At 38.5% G+C, this 22,303-nt stretch overlaps 1 protein-coding gene across 2 annotated transcripts in view; it reads left to right on the top strand.

Moving 5' to 3' along the window:
- TTC7B (tetratricopeptide repeat domain 7B) overlaps positions 1-18,615 on the top strand; it is a 134,893-nt gene extending 116,278 nt beyond the window's left edge. For both annotated transcript variants that reach the window (XM_027673400.1, XM_027673391.1), the window contains one exon: positions 17,631-18,615. In XM_027673400.1, the coding sequence (XP_027529201.1) occupies positions 17,631-17,852 (222 nt within the window). In that variant the 3' untranslated portion in view covers positions 17,853-18,615. The remainder of the gene's footprint in view (positions 1-17,630) is intronic.
- The last annotated feature ends 3,688 nt before the right edge of the window (positions 18,616-22,303 follow it).

Raw genomic sequence — 22,303 nt, 5'->3', positions numbered from 1 at the left:
TAAGACAATAACTCAAATATTTTTTACTCTTTTTCTAAAAATCTAGATATTTTAAAAAGGTTAAAGTATTTGTTTCCATAACAGTTTTGAGTGGTCAACATGTGAAGTTTCAAATATATTTGGCCCTGAAGTACGTATTCCCAGTCAAGAAATGGGGAAACTGAGGCATAGGTGCTGTGACATACCTAGCTTTAAATACAGTACAAGCCTCCTGATTTCTCTTTCTGAGCATCACATTCATGGGACTCACATTTCATTTGTATGCTTATTCTTTCCAGTGCCTTTGAACTCTGAAGAAATAGTTTTCCCCACAGGCATCTCCAATGTCAATGTTGTTAGGGCAGTGTCGTGGTTTATCCCCAGCCAGCAACACACGGGCCCCACACGGCCACTCGCTCACTGCCCTACCAGCAGGATCAGGGAGAGAATTGTAAGGATAAAAGCCAGAAAACTCATGGGTTGAGGCAAAGACAGGTTAATAGCGGAAGCAAAAGCTGCACACGCAAGCAAAGAAAAACAAGGGATTCATTTACAGCTTCCCACGGGCAGGCAGGTGTTCAGCCATCTCCAGGAGAGTTGGGCCCCATCACGTGTAACGGTTACTTGGGAAGACAAACACCATCACTCCAAACCCTCCCTTCCTCCTTCTTCCTCCTTCTTCCTCCCAGCTTTATATACTGAGTGTGATGTCATATGGTCTGGAATATCCCTTTGGTCATTTTGGTTCACCTGTCCTGACTGTGTGTCCTCCCTACCTCCCATGCACCCCCAGCCTCCTTGCCAGCATGGCAGTATGAAAAGCAGAAAAGGCCTTGGCTCTGTGTAAGCCCTGCTCAGCAATAACAAAAACATCTCTGTATTATGAACCCTGTGTTCAGCACAAATCCAAAGCACAGTCCCATACTAGCCACTGTGAAGAAAATTAACTCTACCCCAGCCAAAACCAGCACAGGCAGCAGTAGCATTCCCACTGCCTGCTGAAAGGAGCCTGTGGAGTGTCTTTGGGTTTTGACTTGCAAATGATTGGCAGACTCTAGAAGGGCTTTGCCTTACGATATTTAAATTAGTATGGTCACTGATGGACCTCCTATTTAAATGTAGATGATTAAATCAGTTCTATCATTTATCAGTGAAAATTACATCTTTGAGAGTTACTGCCTTTGCATGCTGTTTAAGTGAAGGGATATGTGGCATCTCCTTAATAGCCATTTCAGCTCAGCCATTGAAAATGAGACCCTTATCTCAAACTCACTGCAGAATTTTCAATACTTTTAAATAATAAATCACTTCATTTACCTACATCTCTCTTTCCCCCAGCTCTCTTCCTTTCTGAAAGATTTTGTCAATATTGCCTTGGATTTGCTCAATGAATATATTATTTCATTGCAGCTAGGCAAAGGAGATGGCTGTTTGGACAGCAGACTGGTTCAGAAGTATCTATGGCATCAGTACTTTAATTCTGTGATTACTTTTGAGAGGTCAGTTAAACTTAGGACTGTTGTATAGTAATGTACTTTTATAGGTGATAAACTGCTTCTGTAAGTCTTTGTTTCTTGTCTTATATTTGACCTTGATAATAAGTTCAAAATTCAAAAAAAGTTAACTTCAAACCAGCACTAAATATGAAGTCTATGGATATAGAGATCTGAAGGAAAAAGGATTGCTGCTTTTATATAATGGGTGGTTAGTTTTTCTCAGATCTGCTCAGGTCTATGGTTTGGTGCATCGTTCTGTCCTACAAATCAGACTGCTACCTGGGTTTGAACAAAAAAGAAATAAGTCTTGTTCTATGTCCTAGGGGGAAGTTGAAGACTATTACAGACCCTAACATGGATTGCTGAGCACATATGTAACTCTTGCATGTTTATTTGTGTGTAACCAGAGTCAGGTGTGGAGAACTAATGTCATAAATCTCCTTTTGCTTTTATGTTGTGTGCTTATGCAATTACCATTATCTGCAATAAATATAGTTTCGAATAAGACTTCTCAAACCAGATTGTTCCTGAAGAGAGTAGTATCCTCTGGGGAAGATCAGTTTGGTAAGATGTGGCAAAACAGAACTCTATGCTCCCACTGTGATTAGCGGGAGGTAAACAAAAGAGGGCAGTTTAATACCCAGAAATGTGTCAGAATTAGTATAAATATTTATTATTGTCCAGATGCTGATGTTGAATGTAGTTTTGTGCTTAGATGCACTTATCAGAGTCTTGGGAAACTAAAAAAGCTTTCTACATAACTCTGCATTACAACTTCTTTCTGCTGATCTCTGATGTGTAGTTAATACATGCGTGGCTTTTTCTCACAGATCTGAGAAATCCTGCATTATGATAGATGCTGTTGTGATGCTTCAAGAAAGCTGGCTTTCAAGAAACAGCCCTTGCATTGGATTTGAAGTTGCTTTTAGAAACAGCTTTTCTTTCTTAAGACCTGGCATAGAATTGAAGGAAAAAGAAGTATTAGCAAAACACTGAGATGTTAAAATGGAGTGCTCATACTCCAGAGCCACATATCTATACATAAAGCAGCTGACCTGGAAAAAAATCTTCAGTCTTTTAGAACTGTGCAGATGAACCAAGTGAAGCAATTCATTAGCAAAGCACTTACTTGGCAGAAATATCAAAACATGAACATTGTTCATAGTGTTAAAAGCTAAGCACTGCAAGGAAAGACACTATCCAAAACCACTTGAGCAATATAGCATGCTTTTGTAGGCCCATTAAGATGCAGACATGTGATTCTTTCAATTTTTTTTCCTAAATATTTTGATGAAAAATGCTGAAGTTTTTAAATGCTTTTGTCTTATTGCAGGAACTAAACTTTGTAAGTGAAAGTTACAAATGTTTCTTTTATGGATGTATCTGAAATTAACATGTGAGTTCCATTTTTTTTCTGGGTTCTAATTCATTAATTAGTCTTTAATCAGTGATGTTGGTGAAATGATTTGTTGCAACTCAGTGTGTTCAATCTTCCTCAGTCACTACCAATACACTGTTTATATCTCACACATCGAACTTACTCTTTAAGCTGAATATCCTTAGGAAATCAGACATACTAAATCATTATTTAATTCTTTAGCCAGTTTCATCTGGACAGAAGAGAGAATGATTCAAAAAAAGAAGAAGGCTTGTGCAAGTATTATGAAAATAGAGGCAGGGGAAAGACTAAGGCTTTTTCATTATTTCAGATTTATAATTAGGTAACATCACGTGCACATGAGAGTGAGCGTTTGTAAATTCTTGCTGCAGCAATATAAGGCACAGTCATTAGAAACCAAACCAGCCTTCACTGTGATTAGTGCTCATGGAGATAGCTCTTAAAAGTTTAACTTTTTAAAATTATTCCAGAACATAACATTGTGCTACATTAGCTTAGCTTTATTAATTGATAGCATAACATGTTTAGATGAAATAATGAATTGTGAGTGATATAAAGACCTTAGCAGTAAAGGGCTATAAAAATAATAAAAAATACATGCAGATTCAAAATTTCTTCTGTACAATACACAGTGTGAAAAATGTTTCAGAGCTCTAAATCTGCATGGGCAAAGGTCGTGTTAGGTAGCACTTAGGAAAAATACTTGCCATCTATCAAAGGTGATCTGACCTACTAAAAGAAAGGACTGCTTTTGCCTTGGTTTCTGAATTAAAATGTCTCTGCTGGTAAGTGGGTTTTGCTTAAAATAAGTAATTTAAAATAAATACATAGTTTTAAAAGTACAGTCTCTCTTTTACAAACAACACCCCTTGTTTTCTAAATGGGTGCAAGTAATAAATTAAGTCATATATTGTCCTGTGGTTACAAATTTTCAAAAGACAAGCAAGTGAACGTCTATCAGCTGCAGAGCTGTTTCAATTTCCATTTTTTTCATGGTCCTTTTTACAGTTTGTCCTGACAGCTGACAATAGCTTCTTTGGGATTCTGTCTGGTTTTTAATTTATGGCCATTTGAAGAAGTGATAGCCACAATAGCATCAGAACAGATGGTATTATGAGGGTCATAGACCCAAAGACTTACCAGAGGGCTATGAAATGCTGTGACACAAATGCAGTCAGTGATGATGCTTTGTCATATTAATTCAATGCCTAGCCACAAGTTGGTAGGTTACAGCTGCCAGAAATAACTGTTCTTGATATAAAGTCTAAAACAGTATGAAATGCTGTCAGATCTATTAAAGTAATTGATGCATCAAACTTAATTTCCTTTAAAATTGTGATATGATAGTATAAGCAGCTGGTGATCTCTTGAAAATAAATGAGGTAGCTTCAGCCTAGGCATCCAAACTCATCTCATTTGCTGCAGAATCAAACCCTAAGTTTCCTAAAATTTAAGGATGTTTTATTAGTAGGTGAAATCTTTCTGCCATGTACATTACATTCAAGTTAATGTAACATTTATGTCTGAATATTTTTGTGAAGATAAAATCCATGGATGTTTAACACAATAGCTAGTAGGAAATGTTTGTATCTCACCTCAGACTCAGCAGCTCACTTAAGTTCCAGAATCCCACCTTCCCCACCAAACCCATGCTGCTGCTGTAGTTCTTATTCCTTGAAAATTCCTTCCTTGAAAAGTGGAAGCTGCCACTCTGCATTTCAGCTCTTCGCTCAGCATTAACTTCCCAGTTTGCTTACTCTGATTAAATCCTAGCTTTGTGTGGGAGTGCCTTTTCTGCCATTCTTGTGTTCTTGCTGCCAACTGTGCTCCAGTGAACTAGAAAAGTGACTCAAATGGACAAGGTTCTGACACTTTGGGAAGCAGGGCTCAAATTTATTCCAGCTGCCTGTCAGCTGAGAATAGTAAACCAAAGGAAAGGACTGAGGGAGAAACAGCATTTGGAATTACACTTCTCTGCAGATTCCAACCTTGTGCACTAATTTATTATACAGTTTGGAAAATGGATTTCAAGAGCCATAAACCAACCACAGCATATGATTTAAAATGTCAATCAGTGTCAATCAGTGCAGTGATGGATATCCACTTATAAAAAGTCCATAACTACAGTTCATATTTTACCTCAATCTTTAACAGGAATGTTGATATTTATCATGGATGGCAAAGATAAAATTAGTAGAGGAAATGAAAGTATAGAAATTGTGGCAAGTACTTGCTGGTGGAAGAGTATGGAGGAGTTGACCAGAATTCTGGAAGAACTAGTTAGTGAAATAACCTAGGCTTCACTAAATATTATTGGATTAATCATTTGTTAACAGAAGATTTTATAATAGTTAATGTAGTACCTCTACTTGGGAAGAACAGTTGCAGGGCAAAGACGTAAGTTTGATTAAAAGTGAGACTTGGAGACCCTTTAGTTTAAGAAATATGATAACTTTCCCAAACATGCAAGAGCAAGACTGAGTATGGAAATGACTGGGGAAAACAAAGAGCTGGGTAGTAGTTGGTCAGAGCTACATCTCCATTGTTCTACAAGAGCTGCATCTTCATTGTTCATGAGTTGAACAATGAACCCAACATGAGACATCATGTTGTCCCAGTTATCGGTGTCATCATCTTGTCAACAGTGTAGTCTCACCATTAATTTTGTAAGTTTACAGATTTCTCCTTCCCTTGTAGAAGGGGGTGGTGTTCATGCTCCACTGGTTTCTTCATATTCCCAAAACAGGGAGACTGCCATGCCCAGTAAAAACAGTTGAGGCTGGTCAATAGGGCAAGTTGAACCCTCAGAGTGAACTAAAGCATAGGTTTCACATGAGTTTTCCTCACAGGTCTGTGATACTCTTGTAATCCCAAGTAACGTGGCTGGATGGCAAAACCGACCTGTAGCTTTGCGTCAGTGTTGTCCTTGTACACAGTGGGCACTGAGGTGACTGCACTGTAGCACTGGTAAGTCTCTGAAACATTTCCTGGGAAACTTTAATAATACTATATGGTCCTTGTAAACATGAGAGGAATATGCATAATCCAAGTAAGGCTAAGTGGCATTGGCACTGGAACAAATGAAAACAAACCAGCTAGTGAAAAATTTGGGAAGATGATTTGGCGAGGACTCCTTGCTGTCGAATTCCACACTGTGGAACAAGAAATCCTGTATTAAGGTTGTGTGTAACAACAGGGGATACAAATGTTTGACCTATGAGGGCTCTTCTGATCTGATGGTAACTAAGTGGAAAATACCTTATTTCAGTAAAAAATTGACAAAGATCCTCAAAAAGATTTGAGAAAATGTGATAGGCTTATGTAGACTTGAACTATAAAACACAGGTGATACTTCAGTTATATTCATCTGTTTGCTTCCAGATCAGTATTAGCAAAGGCTTATATGTTGAGGTACATTGGTGTTATTCTTAGCTTCCTCCCCCAAAAAAATACTGCTGTTTGGGTTTCTCTCTTTAGTTGTCTGAAGCTTTTTCTTTAGTTTTCAGTATGTTCAACTTATTCAGGTTTTGTGAAAGGTAAGTCAGTATATAGAGAATTGTTTGTTTTATTTTTCTGAAAGTGTTAAAAGCCCTTTCTTAGCCAATGGTTAGGCTTTGGCTCTTCTGATCTCTGCCTGATGGTGCACAGATGGGAGGGTGTACGCCTTCCCTTCGCACTGAAAATAGCCATCCCTTAAAGATGGGTCTACTGGCAGCTGTCCTGTAACACAGGCAGGTTAGCAGGCTACCTACAGCTTCTGCCTTTCCTGTCAGAATCTGAGGGGGAGAAAGGGGTGCATTCCCTGTCATGATGGGAGGTTTTTGCAAACTGCATGAAGATGGCTCTTCCAGTGTAGTGTGTTGAGCCTGACGAGCAGATGGCAGTTCACATCTGCTTGGTGGGGAAGGAAATGGTCTGTTTCCTGGGAATGCTATTAAAAAATATATTTAATAATGCTGTATTAAAAATAACCTCTTCTTCTTAGAGGTTACTGCAATGCCAGTATAGTATGTGCTGATGTGGTGTCATACACTTTTGAAATAGTGACATTGGTCATAGTTATAACATATGTATGTACATATTTTTATATGCAAAAGTCTCTGGCTGAAGGCAAAAGGAATGAAAATGTGAATAATGTGCTTTAATCTTTGAATTCCTGTTTTATTTTAGTAATGGAAGGACTGGTCATCTTTTATCTAATACTGCAGTTCTGACTTTGAATATTTAATACAGCATTTTTCAGAATATTTGAGAGAAATGCACATGCATAAATGCAAAAAGGTTCTTCAGAAGAATATCATTCACTTGTGATTCCTTTTCCATAGTCTCAAAAGTTCAGACAAGTGAGTGCTAGTTTCTGTAGTATTGAGTGTGTACAAGCATGGACTGCCAGTGCTGGCTTTCAATATAGTGGCAATCTAGCTAAAGATCTCCAAAGTGCTCGTTTTGAACTCTGACAGTTCTATTAATTATAAGTTTTACCCACAGAGCCTAGTACTGCATCTGCAGCACTGATTTTTCTTAGATACATAAACTATTTCCCTGACTTCAGATTGATTTTTCCATTAAAGTATTTCATCAGTTTTTCTAATTACTATTTCCAGAAGCCACATGTAACCAGTATGTTTAATGTGATTTTATAGAAAAACTGTCATTAATGAAAAACAGCTTCTTAAAAAGTCATTGTTTGCTCTTTCTAATTACTTATTCTTTAATTCTATCAGTGGTTGACTGATGGACAGAAAAACATGAATTTCTTGACATTATGATAGATTTGCATGGAGCACAAGCTTTCAACACCAGGAACCTTCAGATGTACTAAATTAGAGTCCAGTATTAGGCAATGGAGGTAGGACACTGAATTCCTAGTATCCTCAGTTCTAGTGAAAAATCCAGCTTTTGTTCAAATACTTGAATATTGGGCCGACTTTGAGGCTCCTAATTTGAAAAATCTTATTCTGAGGTTTTCTGTTTCTCTAGCCTGTTCTGCACTGAATAATTTTTGGAGGAGTTGCTTTTTTTTTTCCTGTTTTGCATATTGAAAGCACTTTTATGTTAGTTCTAAGTTTTGAATAACAGAAATATAGTTTTATGTGCTTCCAATCCTTTGGCTCAAAACTGAGCAAATAATGGCATCAATAACAGACAGTACTTAGGAGTCTCTGTATGAACCACAATGATCCAGTGGTAAACTTGGCCTTACTTTGAACCCAAGTAGTGTTGAAATACAGCTACAGATTAGACTGATAAAATGGTAGGATTTCTGTTGTGAATATACAGTGATGCACGCACATCTATAAATTGTCTACATATGGGAAAGGGGTGAATGTATCCATGACAATATACAAGGACATACTGAATTAAGGAAAGCACTATAGGCCCATTCATAAACAGCACTGTCTGTAGCTGTGGTCTCCAGCACCAGTTTTCATCACAGGTGTATGTACTTGAAGGATTTTATACATCTGGGAAATCCTCTTTTCTTGTTTGTGGGCACTGACGTGGCTTCAGTGCTTGGAGGGAGGGAAGGGAAGATAGAGTGCTGCCAATCTTCCACATTGAGGGAAGTGATCAGGAGACCTACATACACTTCATTGTCATCTCATGGTGTCACACCTGGGACAAAATGTAAAACTTTTGTACCAAATGACAAGTAACCAAATTTAGGACTGGCCATAATCTGAGGACTAAGGTTGTACTTAATTATTCCCTGATGCGAGTGGTGATGCAGTACCTGCCAGAGCCATAGTCATCTGACTTCTGAAGGGAGAATCCTGAGGGTTTACTGTGTTGGTAAACAGAGCATATGAAATAAGACCCTCTGTGTAATATTCAGATGGAGTTAAAAAAAAGTTAAATAATCTCTGGAGTCCTTAGCTGTTTCACTCTGTCTCTAAGATGTTTTATTTGTTTCAAGTGTGCTTGCTATAGTCAAATTAGTTCTTGCAGTGTAGCCTGGTAGTCATGCTATGTTTTTATAAACTGATAGGGCATTCACATAGAGTGTAAATCAAAAATACAGCAGCCTACTGCAAGATCATGTTGTCTTAACAGGAAAAGATGTCCCCCAAGAGCTTCCATGTCAGTGGAGGGCTGTAATCAGCAACTTTAAAAAGCAAACTTCAGTTGTAAGCTTTTCTGCATTCTGGGCTGTGAGCAGTAAGGAACTAAAAGGCAAGCACCTCCCTGCTGGAAGGGGTCAGTGATTTTCGAGGCGGTTATAAGTACACAGATGCACGACCGACCACGCACGTTCGTTATTTCATGCTGGCGATGGGAAGTTCAGTGTAACAAAGCCAAAGTTGTTGTTTTAAAAATCTGTTGCCAAGCAGTAGGTTTTCTCCTAGCAACAAGTGTTTTGCAGCAGAGGAAGCAATTGGATACCCTAGGGGGTATGTTAGCACTGGGGGAAGGGCAGAGAAATAACAAACTGGGCCTTCAGCGATGACACGGAGCACACAGAGCAGCTTCTAGGTGTGCTGGGCATGGAGGAGGGCAAGGGAGGGGGACAAGGCAGAAAAGGACACGTAGGCAATACTCTGGGATAGGCTGTGAACAAAATTTTGCCTGCAGCCACATATTTGATGAACATATTTGTTCATCAGTTGCTTTGTTTGGTTTAATGAGTGATCGACTGTAGTATTATTAGCTGGTTGTTCTCATTTAAAAAAGAAAATCAGTATTGAGCTGCTAGGAAGTTTTATTTTGAGCATATTTGAAGAAATACACTTATTTTCTTTACCTGTAAGTATTGATGGTCAATCCAGTTGGTGTTAAACCTTATGATATGGCCTCCCTTCAAAATCCCTGCATTAAAATGCATCTGTGTCTGCAGACATACAACTATGTTTATTCATTGTTTTTCTGATGGAATGGCTTATTTCAAACTGATGCAATATGTCACAATTTTTTTGCACTTGCAGAAAATAGTTACTTACAGTGACTAGACATGTATGTGCCTTCAAAAGGAGTGTATACGTGATTTCTTATGCAAAGTCATACTTCCATTAGGTGGACATGTTTCAACACAAATTCATCAGCTAGAAGGAAAATAAGAGAGGATAGTGTATAAATAATGTGCTATTTCACTCTACGTAAGTGTAAAATATTGATTATAGAATACATTTAAAATGTGTATTTTTATCACAGAGGTTGGAAAATACCAGCTGCAGAATTTTACTTATTTTTCCATGTATCATGACAAATTCTTCTCATTTTGCCTCACTAACACTTCTGTTTCATTATTTTAGCATAACACTGTCAAGTCTCTGGTAAACCTTGAAGTTTGATAGATTTGTTTAAAAAAAGCAGCCACCTTAACACTTGCAAAATAAGCTGAAAAAGCAGCATGTAACAAGGGGCAGTTTTGTGATGCTAAAATTACAGTGCATATGGATTTCCACACATTGCACAGTGCATTTTGTAACTGTTTATGGGCATAATTCCTGACTTTTAAGGTTTTTAGATAAAATGGGGATGTTACTAGCATGTCCTTCTGAAAACCACAGTGGAAAGTTGATTCTCTCTTAGACTGGGACTTGTTTAAAAACAATAAGATAGTGGACTGGGAAAATTACTGGAAAGTTAGATGTAGTGAGTTCTCTAAGTCTTTTGTAGCTTTTAAAAATCATTTTCCATGTCTGAATAGCTCTATATCTGCTTACACATTTGCAGCTGCTAGTTTACTCAGCTTCAGCAGGTCATCAGCGTAACAGGCAAGTAGTATTCCCACTGTTCTTCTGTCTCCCTGCTCTCATCATTAAAAGCAAAATCAGTCTATTTTTTTATTTTCATATGCTTGTAATGTTTTCTTATAGCTGTTGTTTTAACAAGGGAAACTTTTAGCTCGGAGGGCTATTTTTTACCTAAATAAGGTTTGTATCATACAAATTTAGAAACCTTTTAGCAAACAACTCATGTAACAGATCCACTAGAGATGAGTTAATATAAATGTCATATCTGATAGAACTCAAATCTCCATAATTGAGGCTTCCGTAGGTCAGCAGGGTGTGGTTCTTAAACATAGTGGGAATCTCTGGCACTCTTTTTCATGTTAGGTCAGCCACGTTTCTTGTTCTCGTACTGTCCATTTCTCTCAGTTACCAGTTTCTTTCTCTGCAGAGAGAGTTTAGTGCTGATACTTCAGCATCCTTCCTAAAAAAGACAAAAGTGCAGATGGACTCATGGTCAAAGCTTTTTAGTTTGTTTTTTTTTCCACTTCGAAATAAATTTCATTGCTTTTGAGAACATCTCCCACCTGTAGTCTATATTTTTCTCAGAGAAAATGAAATTGTTCTTCTTGACAGCAAATGAATAAAGGTGAAAATTTCAAGTGGTGCTTCTGTCAAGACTGAGAACTGTTTATTTTCAGACAGGGTGGAGAAATAGTCAGACATTAAACGTTAAGGAAACCTCCAGCTCTCTTGAGATGAAAATTTTAGTTACATTGAAGAAACGACAGTGATCTTTGTAGTGTTACCTTTTTATTTTTTTTTTTTTTTTCAGTTATTGCAAATATAGTTTAACATGTTATGATCGAGCTCTGGTTTGATGAGGCATATGATGAGTGATAATTATGACTAATTTTTTTTAAGTTAGTTCCATGGAAAAAATTTGAATGTTATTAGACTAGACTAGTTACTAGACTGTTCTAAATGGCTAGTTTTAATCATGTTTCCAAAATCATAAATTAGTTATTTAATTATTTTTCCATTTCTGTCCTGTGTTTATTTTTCTAGGTGTGTTTTCCATTGACTGTTTGGTTAATCATTATGACAGTTTAATTTGCAAGAGAGAAAGCCTGTTTGCAGAAAAAAATGTAGTCTTTGCAGTGAAGACTACACTACATGCTTATTTAAGTAATTATGACTTTATACATTTGCTTATTATATCGTGTTGTCAGATTCTGAGGGATGATATTTTATTAATAAGTAATAGTAATGCATTTTCTAACTGAAGACTTGGAGACTGTAACACTCCGTTTGGAAAATCAGATTCATTTGAATGTCTTCCTTTTAAAAATCCTTATATTTAGCTAATGAAAAATAACCTTAATATGTTGAACTGCAAGGAGAAAAATAACTATGCCAAAATATAACTTTGACATGTCCAGTATATATCGAAGTATAATTCTGGCTTATTGAAGAATTGTAATTATTTGTTTTATAGTGCCATCACCAGAGACCAGTTTTTAAAAGTATCTTGTTTATCTAGGATATAGATAGATATCTAATGACAAACAGAAAGTTATCTAGGTGGAGTAAGGATTTAGGTCCTGTTAAAGTGAATGCTCATTAAACATGCATTTGTAATTCCCATTATGCATCTTTTTGTGCCCAAAAGATTGTGTTGTGGTGTAGGATCCATGATTGCTTTAAAAAAAAAAAGCCTCATGGATTTGAAGATTTGAGAGTCAAATAATTTTGTCATACTAGGTTTCTTCTTTTTTTAACTTTAGCATTCATTAGTTGGACATTTCTCTGCACCTACTTCTTCAGTGTTACCCAAAGAATGAAGAGAAAGTTGTTCTTGCAACAGAAGCATCATGTACTAATATTATATAGGCATGACAATGTTATCACTCTCCTTCCTGACAGTGCAGGAGAGGGAGAACCTGATAGCAGAACAGGAGTAGTGGAAGCTCCCTAGGCCCTCTAGACAAGTCTCCTCTCATAACCTTCAGAGCATGCAAGCTTTTTCTGTGGGACTGTAGGACTTAAAACTGGTTTGCACCCTACGACTGCAAGTAGAATGCTGTTCCAAAACCTCTCTGCTCCAATTGCCAGTAATGTTTTGGTAAACTTACAGCAATTTTATACACATGTATTCTTGTGCCAACTTTATTCTCTAACTAAAAAGGTTTTTCTCTATTCTGTTCTTTCTACTGTTTTTATAACAAGTTCCTTCATTTCCTCTCAGGTTTTGATTTTCTAGGTTAGTCAAACCAAGTCTGTTAGTCTCCTCTTGTAAATTCAGATTTTTATTGATCATTTCAATAGTCATTTTTCTGTGTCTGTTCCAGTTTGAATGACCTTTGTTGAATAAAAGAGACTGCACAAGGTGCCAGAGGAGGCCCTAGTGTAGCTGTGTGTTGCACAGCTGCTGAAGTCTTATTCTCTTTCTAGTGGAAACCTTTCCTGATGTCACTTGAGTTTTTTTTCCTTTTGAACCAGCACATTTTCACACTGTCATCCTGTGGTTGCCTGATAAAACCAGGTCCATCTCCCAAGCTGTTTGATTGACAGGCTTCCACCATGTTGCAGAACTTGTGTTACTGTTGTGTTATTTTTGCTGCTTTGTTTTACTGACTCTTGCCGTATTCCTGTTATCCTAGTTCTCATGATCAGCCTGTTCCTTTCTATATTGTATCCTCTTAGCTTTTGCTTATCTAATTATATCATGATTCCTGTGATGTGTCATTAATTAAAACACAAAACATTAGTCCCAAGAGAGTATCCAGAATACAGAAGATATAATCCCCGTTCCTTAATGCAAGTAAGATAAGTATAAATGAAGGTTATTCAGCCAAATGTTTTGGATGATACATTAAGATATTTCTGTCTATTCAGATTCAATAGCTGTTTTTCTGGGCTGTATCTGTGTAGGTGTCTAGGAGATATTGAGTGATAAATAACAAATTACTCCTGTTTTGCCAACAGTGTCAAGGGCCTTCAGTCAGGGGTTGGGCCTTGTTTGACTGAGCATTGTAAAAACAGTCCTTGAACAGATGCTTGGGTGAAAGAAGCAAAGAGTGGCAGTTTTGTATGTGGGGCAATGTAAAATGAAGCGCAAAGGGGATGACTGGGGGAGGAAAGACACGTAAAATCATTGACCAACAAGAGGGAGACTTTGTGACTCCAAACTTGGTGAGGAAACAATTGGTAAGATTTTGAAAATAACCTGTGGCAGAAATTGGAAGCACTTTCCCCCCATTTTGATTAATTCCTGAGGGATTTTGTTCTGTTGGGATGTGAAATTTGTGTAGAACCTTGTTAATAGTGACTGCAGTACCTCCCTGTCGCAGGCAGCACACAGTGATACTCTTTTAGAAAGCCCCTTCCTGGAGCCCCTGGAGGCTCTTGGAGTTGCAAAGTCCCTGTTACTTCCAGCTCTAATCCCCAGTGGTGGCCTGGGCATTGTAAAGGGCTGTTGACCTTTCCTTGAGCAGAGAGCATCTGAACTCCACAAATCTTTGAGTACTGCTGATTATTCAAAGTGACTGGTATAAATATCAGCAGACTGGAGACATGAAGCACTTCTTTCACTTCTTGTGATGATGGCACAAAAAAGTCTCTTCGTCTCTTCAGAGATTCCCTTCACTTTCTGCCTGTGCCATTTCTGATTAGACTTTTCTCTTGGAGTTTTTTTTGAGTTATGAAATCAACCTCTACAATGTAGAACTGGCTTAGAGAGTTTACAACATAAAGACAGAGAGAAAGTGGAGGCCTTAACACACTAAAAGATCAGTGATTTGACAAAACAAAACAAAGAACCCCAAAATTCTCAGCAAACCAAACATGGAGTAAAGTAATAAGCAACATTTGTACTGAGCTGCAAAATGAAGAAACTCACACACATTAGAGGCTTTTATAACTGTGTTAGAAGCAAATGTCATAAATTTCTTTTCTTCCACCTGAAAGAGATGCAATAGTAGGAAAGATCCTGCTTTCTCTTAGCAGGATGCCAACAGATGTCTTAAACACATCTGTCAAATACTGCAGCATTCTAAAATGTAGAAAGAACTAGATTACCTTAGATTTCTGTAATACCTTAGGAAATTATTGGGCTTAGCATATTTTGTAGAATGGATGTTTCTTACTATTTATGTCTTATTATTTACACAAATTATTGTATAGCACTTTTTCTAATTGATTCAAGTTCCAAAATCTCTATCATATTATTTTTTCAAAGATTATGTCTCTGTTTTTAAAGAGGATGTAGGGAGATGGCATTCTGCTTAGGTTTTAAACTAACCTGCCAAGGCTGAAGGTGTGAGCCATATGTCACTTAGGTATCCCTCTGTGTTTCTGCAGACCTGATGTGTTGCTTAAGCCCATCTCCAGCCATAAAGCAAGAGACCTAACATTAGTCTGCAGATAAATGTTGTCTGTACATCTGCTGCTAAATAGGTAAAGGCCAGAACTGGTAACTTGGAGATTTTGTTTCCAGTTGGAAAGCAGAGGAAAATACACAGTGAAGGACTAGGATAATTTGTATTGATTGTTGGGAAGTCTCCTCTAAGAGAGGAGTTTGGTTTTGGGGGGAAGGAGAGGGAGGGTTAGTTGGGTGGTGGTGTTATTTTTAGTGGTTTGTTTTTTTCCTGAAGGGTTTGTTACCAAAAGCAAGGATATGCTGACAGCTGGTAAACTGGAAGTCTGTTTTCTTGCATGGGTGATGGTGTGGGGTCACTAAAGGATATTGCTGTGTGATAGACATACCTCTCCTTCTCCCTGTGATCTGTACTGTAATGCTTATTACAGCAAAGTCAGGCAAGGACTGCAAACAATTTGAAATGTTCTGTGCCCTCAGTATTTTTAATGAAGTCATCCAGGAGGGGGGGATTTACAAGCTGGACACTTTAACAATATATGACATCTGACCATCATTCTGAGAGAGAGTTAATGAATCAGAGAGTATTTTGCATTCTTTCTCTAGATCGCTTCTTTGAGCTTAGCCACAGCTACAGTGACCAAATGTCACTGTCCCTTTGCTGCTCTGCATGGAACAAGTCTAAATTTCTCTCTACTGATTCTTTGGAAGCAAAGCTCATTGTCCCAGGGCTGCTACCTGAGGCAGGAATCTTCATACCATCCCACCCTGAGACACCAGTGAAAGACTGACTTTCGGGAGTTGCTCCCTTGAGAAAGCTGTGCCCTCAAAACATGAGGGTATAGGATGCAACCCGATTGCCCATGCAAGAGTGGTTCCTTCATTAATGCTAATTTGCTAATTTCAACACTAATGCTTATATTCTTAGAAAAGTGTAACAGCAGGCAAACAGCTAGTATTTGCCCTAGTTCTGTCACCTGGAAAAGCTCAGCTATACTTTTTGCTGTACAGAATAGGGCAGATGTGATGTAACGTGTCTCTTCCTATGAACAGGCTTATATCTGTAAAATTTGCTTGCTTTCTTTGGTCTTGAAAAGAGCAACTTGTATCCTTAGCAAGGAGGGAAACTAGTCTGGCATATTTAAGAAAAAAAGTATTACCAATATTCAAAGATCTCACATGTTTAATTAGTATAAAATATACATATCTGCACACAAAAAATCAAGATTTTTGAAAACAGAGAATCTTGAAGAACACTTAAATTTTATTCAGGTTAGGTGTATTGCAGCCAAAGCAGCTTTATATATTCTATCTCTTTGCTTCACTTTTTGTACTTCACATCTGATACCTGACAGCCACTGAGAGTCACTTCACTGACCCTGAGAGTTATCTGATTTTTGAATTGGAAGTACTGTTTACTTCCTCTGTAAATGCTGACTCAATTGACAGCTCAAAAAATTCCAAAACCAGAAAATCCCTCTAGCTCCTTCATGTGAGAACATCTGCCAGGCTGATAGAAATTAGCCTGCATTGCATTTATTTGTTTAGTTACCGATACTATACAGCACTCTTTGTATTGTTCTTCAGAGCACAGCCTGCTCGGATGTTCTCTAGGATGGAGTTAGCAGTCTTAAAGTCAGCCTAGTGGGCACAATTCCAAAAATGTATGGTGGATAATTCAGAGGCTGCATAGAATGTCAGTACTTTCTAATCATCAGTGCTTGGGTTAATAAGGATTTGAGGGACAGATGTATAGAGAGAGATAAAAGAAATTGTGGTCCAGGGAGTAGGGGCTTGGAGGGGAGAAGTCACAAGGACTCTGTAAGCACGTAATCAGGATGCCTCTCTGGAAAACAAAGATTTGTGTTCCATATGCATTTTGCAATACAGAATCACAATGTAAAAATGCGTAATATCTTTAGGATTATTATAATCCCAGAACAAAGCTCTCTTACTGGGTCATTCCATGACTTTCTGGCACAGTAACATAGCTGAATGTGATGGATGGAGATTTCCACTGCCTCACTCAGCACATATCCTAGTGGGTTTGGACATGCTCTGGGATCATGTGCTGGTGAGTTCGATTCCATCTCACAGAGAAAGATGAAGAATCTGTGACAGGGAAGCTCCTGAGGAAGTTATATGCCTGCTGGTCCTTTGTACATTACTGGCGCAATATTCGTCCAAGAACACTTCCCGTTTCACAGGTACCAAGTGCATTCCAAGTACCGTGGCTGTTGCTCGTTGGGCTAAACTGAGTCCTGTTACTGCCATCCCTGAGGGCCGATGGTGCTGTGTGTGTGGTCAGAGATGTTATCAGACATGAGTTGGTTGCTGAGATGCACAGGTAGTATAGGAACATTTCAGGGCACACACCTTAGTAGGACTTTAGATAACAGGAGCTTGCTGCAAAAGCTCTGGTTCTTACTGATTTTTTGCAGTTGGTGGAGTTTTTTTTATTCAGTTTTGTTTCCTGTCTAAAGCCACTTGACTCCTTGTTGGTGTGGAGTAGCTTGCTCCAGTCCTGCATCAAGTAATTTCTTTTCTTTAATATAAATAAATAAATAAATAAATAAATAAATAATGTAGTCTCTAACACTTTGAGCCAGAGAGCTCCTTACTCTTGTTTCACTGTTGTGATAAATCATTTGAGCTTCATGAAAGCCCTACTGGCCAATCTCAACTCTTTTCCCTCTGTTTTCTTACAGGCTCTGATACTTCACCAGCTCGGGCGCTATAGCTTGGCGGAGAAGATTCTCAGAGATGCCGTCCAGGTCAACTCTACAGCCCACGAGGTCTGGAACAGCCTGGGAGAGGTGCTACAGGCTCAAGGCAATGATGATGCTGCAACCGAATGCTTCCTGACGGCACTGGAGCTTGAAGCGAGCAGTCCTGTGGTTCCTTTTACCATCATTCCCAGAGTCCTTTGACAGGGCATCCTGATCAACCGATTTTTGGTCTGACTTCTGGATGAGGAGCCCCAGTGTATCAGACTGCCTGGTAACTGGTGTAGTTTGAGAAACTTTGAGCTACAGGTCTTTGGTGGGCAAGCGGCCAAAACAGTGAGGTGACACAACACGTTAATGTTGGACTGAGAGGACGGAATGGTGAAGCCAGAGCCAAATCACTCATATCACCTGCGGTTTTGCCCTGGTAGTTTTAAAACATCATTATATTGTTCATGGATGATGTGCCATATTTTGTTAGTGATACTTGAGTGTTACATAAAATTATAATGGAATCAACTACCAATTGTAGAATAAGTTAAAATTCAGTGGCAGAGCAGACTATTTTTAAAAAGGCTGTTAATAAAACTGTTCTCTTCCTGCCTCTCAACCTCTTTTGGCCCAAAGTCAAAATGTGAATTTTCTGTTTCCATCTCTATTTTAGTCCAGGCCAGAAAATCAGTTGAGTTCTTGGTTTTAGTTGTTAATAACTGTGATGTGTGGCTAACTGTTATCTAGAGCAAAGGCTGAGTACAAGAATATTTATATTTTACCGATGTATGCCTGTTACAAAAAAATATATTAGTTATTTAAGTTTAACTTTTTTATGTGAATTCAGAGTTTATTTATCAATGGAAATATGTAAAAAGAAGCCTCAAATGGAATATTTACCGACATTCCTTATACATGACCCACACTTGGCTAAATGGGAAGATTATGTTAATAATAAAATGATTTTTAAATGGAACCTTCCTCATGTCCTGGTTAAGACTCAGGGGGAAAAGATGGCTTGTGAACATATTATTATGATGTGGCTGGCTGGTCTTGAAGATGAACAACACCAAAATTAAATGTATGAGGCTGGTCTAGAGAAGAGAAGCTGCTATACTCTTTGCCAATGGTATTGTTGTCTTAGATTTCAGGTTTCCTTAAATCCTCACTACTCCATTTTTATTCCTTCCCCTCCAGCTCTCAATGAAGGCAGATTACCCTGCCTCTACATAATACAAGGACATTTACATATACCTTGGTAGTGCTTGAGAAGAGCATGTTAAATATTTACACAATATTGTTTGGTTTTCCTTATTGTCTTCATAGTTCTTTCTCAACATCTCCTGTACTTTGTTTCCCTTGAAGGGAAAGTTGGCTGGTTTAGTAGACAAATACTTGCCAGAGATTCTCTGGGATGTGTGTGGAGAAGAATCACTGTTGCAATGAATTTTCAGAGTGTGTGAGCTGTGGTTTTCTAGTGTCTGCCCATTTACAGCATTGGGCACACTTGGACTGGGAAGAGTTCCAGGTTCCCCATTAGACTGGGTGTTCCTTGATACTTGCCTGATTTGTCACAAGAAGTGGTTTTAAAGTGCTTAGTACAAGATAGCAGATGATTCAGAGGATAACAGCAAATGTTTTTCTTTGTCACTGACCTGAGAGCTTACTCACATCAAATGCATGGAGGATCCTCACTGCGACACGGACTCCATGTGCTCCAGTGAGCATCTTCAAATGGCAGAAGACTTAAACCTGGGGGAGCTCTTCCGTTTTTCCCCTTGGCATTTCATGTGCCTGTTAGGCTGAGGCTACTTTCAAATTGTATCTACATAGTGCTTGGACCGTGTGTTCTCTGTAAAATGGATCAAACCCTGTAATAGGTAGTGTTTTCAAATCTATTTAAAAGCCAGTAGAAATTGTGTCATCTTGCTCACTGCGAAAAACATCAGTTTTGTTTCCCGTTTTCGAGTCCCTGTTTGGCATGTTTTATACCTACTGTCTTTGGCTTTCTTTTTCACTTTTCTATTTGCCCAGTGTTCTTGCTTTTCTAATCCCAGCTTGTAATTTGTGCTCTGGCCCTGCTGTCTTTTAGCACTCACTACACGATACCAGAAGATAGTGCAAACCTCTATTTGTTTAATTCAGTTCCTCCTGAACCTTTTTCCTGTCCCACTTCAGTTAGTTACATTTGTGATACCTTTCACAGGTGTGCTCCTTCACATTATTCACTCACCTTTTATTATAATAACAAAGCTTTTCTAACAAGGCAACTTGCACCTAGGTCTGAGGTGGGTGGTCTTTCTCAAGAGAGCTTCAGACAAAAGTAGAGATAGGAGAATTCTGTAATAGAATTTAGCTCTGATTCCTCTCATTTAATTTCAAGTCCTGGCCTCTTGATAAACTCCCAAAATGGAAAGGTTAGCAATCTAATTGCGTCATGTCTTTTATTAGTGGAGAAATTGTCACTGCTGTTGTGCATATCAGGTGAACCTGAATATCTGTTTCCTTTTTCTTGCACTGGAATCAGTTTCACTGTAAATCCACAAGCTTCTGCCTCTGGGGAATAGCCTCAGCTACCTATTTTTAAAAATGGATTATCACTGTAAGACTGTACATTTAGGAATTTTCAGGCAGAAGTGGAAATCCTTGCAGCATATGAATTAAACAGCAATGCTTGTTTAAACACGGGTTTCAAGTTAAAAAAACAAGTTGCTAGGTTTTACAGCTGCATTTTTCCTTTTTTTTTTAAATCAAGTAAGAAGGCCAAGAATATTTTTGTATCTGTTTTAGTTGCTATACAGAAAGATTTGTCTTTTGCAATCTGTTCTCAGACCACCACGGTTTCTCAGTCACAAGAGTGAAGGAAGAAATGCTGAGGTGCACAGCCAGTCCCAGGAAGTGTTCCCTTGGTGCCAGTGGGTCATCCACATGAGGGTTGTTCCTGGACTTTGTGGCTGACAAAACCTCTATGTGGATACACAATCTATGTGTGCTTTTGCTCCCCCAGCCTGTGTCAGGAATAAGAGCTGTTCAGATGAACGGTGAGAGAAATCAGGGGCTGATCCTGCTGAAAACTACACCAACCCCTTGCTCCCTTGCCCCAGGGTTTTACTAAGCTTTGGGTAGGAGCCTTGTAAAGGCTTCAGGCAGTTCTTTGGTCTGATTTGCTGCACCAGTAGTAACACACACAGAAGAGGACTTCCCCTCCACAGGGCAGCCCCTACTTAGACCAGTTTAAAACAGGTATTAAGTTGCATTGTCAAGCACTCTAACTGTATCTCTATAGTGACAAGCTGTACAAGCCTGAGATCTCCAACCTTTCAACAGGGATTAAAAGCACTTTTCTCTCATCCATAAGACTGGAATAGCAGGTTGCAGAGGAGAATTCCCTTACTCTGCAGTGTGCTTGTGCTACTCAAAATGATTAACATTTGGTATACCAAGCATGTGTGTAAGTGCAATGTCTGTTGCACTTGATAAAAGGTCTGACTCCACAGTGCCTGCAATAAGAAAACTGATCATTCAAGTAATTGGTAAAAGTTCATCTCTAATTTTGGTGCAGATAACCATTTTTACTCTATGAAATATTTAATTTCTTCTTTTGCTTTCATGATTGATGGAGAATCACAGGAATAAGAGAACCAATCCAAGCAGAACTAATCCAACTGTATCTTTGAAAACTTTTGTCATTAATTATATGCATTTTAAACATCAAAGGCTATTTTAAAAATTGTTTTAATTTTCCTTGAAAACCTGTTTTTTTTCTGAGTAACCTGTTCTATTCTGGAATGATAGCATAAGCCTGGGTATATCAGAGTTCCAGATTTACCTTGCTAATTTTTTGTTTGTTCAGTTGTCAGTTATAATGATATTTTTCTTAACTGTCAATCTGGCAATCATCCTTTCTCTAGCATCGAGTTAAAAAACTTATATGCTAAAATATGCTTTCAGTAAGTACACTTCTCTAGCATTTCATCTATTTAACCTCATAATTTCCAAACTACCTTTTCCAGTCCCACTGGAGGGCTACACTGGAATGTGTGGTGCTCCCACATGGGTCTCTATTATCACAAAAACTAGCTGGTAAGGATCCTACTCATGGACAACAGGAAAGAAAGAGTATTCAGCTTTTGTCATGTGTGGCTGTCATAACTGATTGTGTGAAATTTGCTGGGAATCTTTCAGACTTGCAAATCCATCAAGTGGGCTAAAAGAAATGGGACAGTGAAATTAAACCTAAAGAAAATGGGAAAGAAATGCATCCCCAAGCTTTTTTTTGGAAAGAGGAATGTGTGTGGGGTGGATGTTGGTCAGACTTTGTTCTTTGCCATTGCGGGGACGCATGGTCCTGATTGCCACCACCTTGGTCACCTGGCCTTTCTAGTTCCCAGTTTAAAGCACCTTTGTAGCCCAGGTGTCTGGGCTCCCCAGTTTTTATTTCAAAGAGAGAAAACTCTACCTATTAATTTCTGAATCCTTTGAAAAGATGTGACCACTTCTGTCCAGCTCCTGTTCCATACCAGGTCATGGGGCAGACAAGCACTAGATGCCACTGCACTGTCATTTCTGCTCGGACATTTCTGGAGTACAGCAGCTGACCGATGTGATCTTTTGGATGCAGTCCATAAAGCATGGCAGGAGCACACAGCAAAGCTTCTGAAGGG

The sequence above is a fragment of the Neopelma chrysocephalum genome, unplaced genomic scaffold, assembly GCF_003984885.1.
Source record: "Neopelma chrysocephalum unplaced genomic scaffold, ASM398488v2 Primary Assembly neopelma1_24, whole genome shotgun sequence".
Taxonomy (NCBI): Eukaryota; Metazoa; Chordata; class Aves; order Passeriformes; family Pipridae; genus Neopelma; species Neopelma chrysocephalum.
Note: the sequence above shows the minus strand (reverse complement) of the source record. Positions and strands in the feature narration are given on the sequence as shown.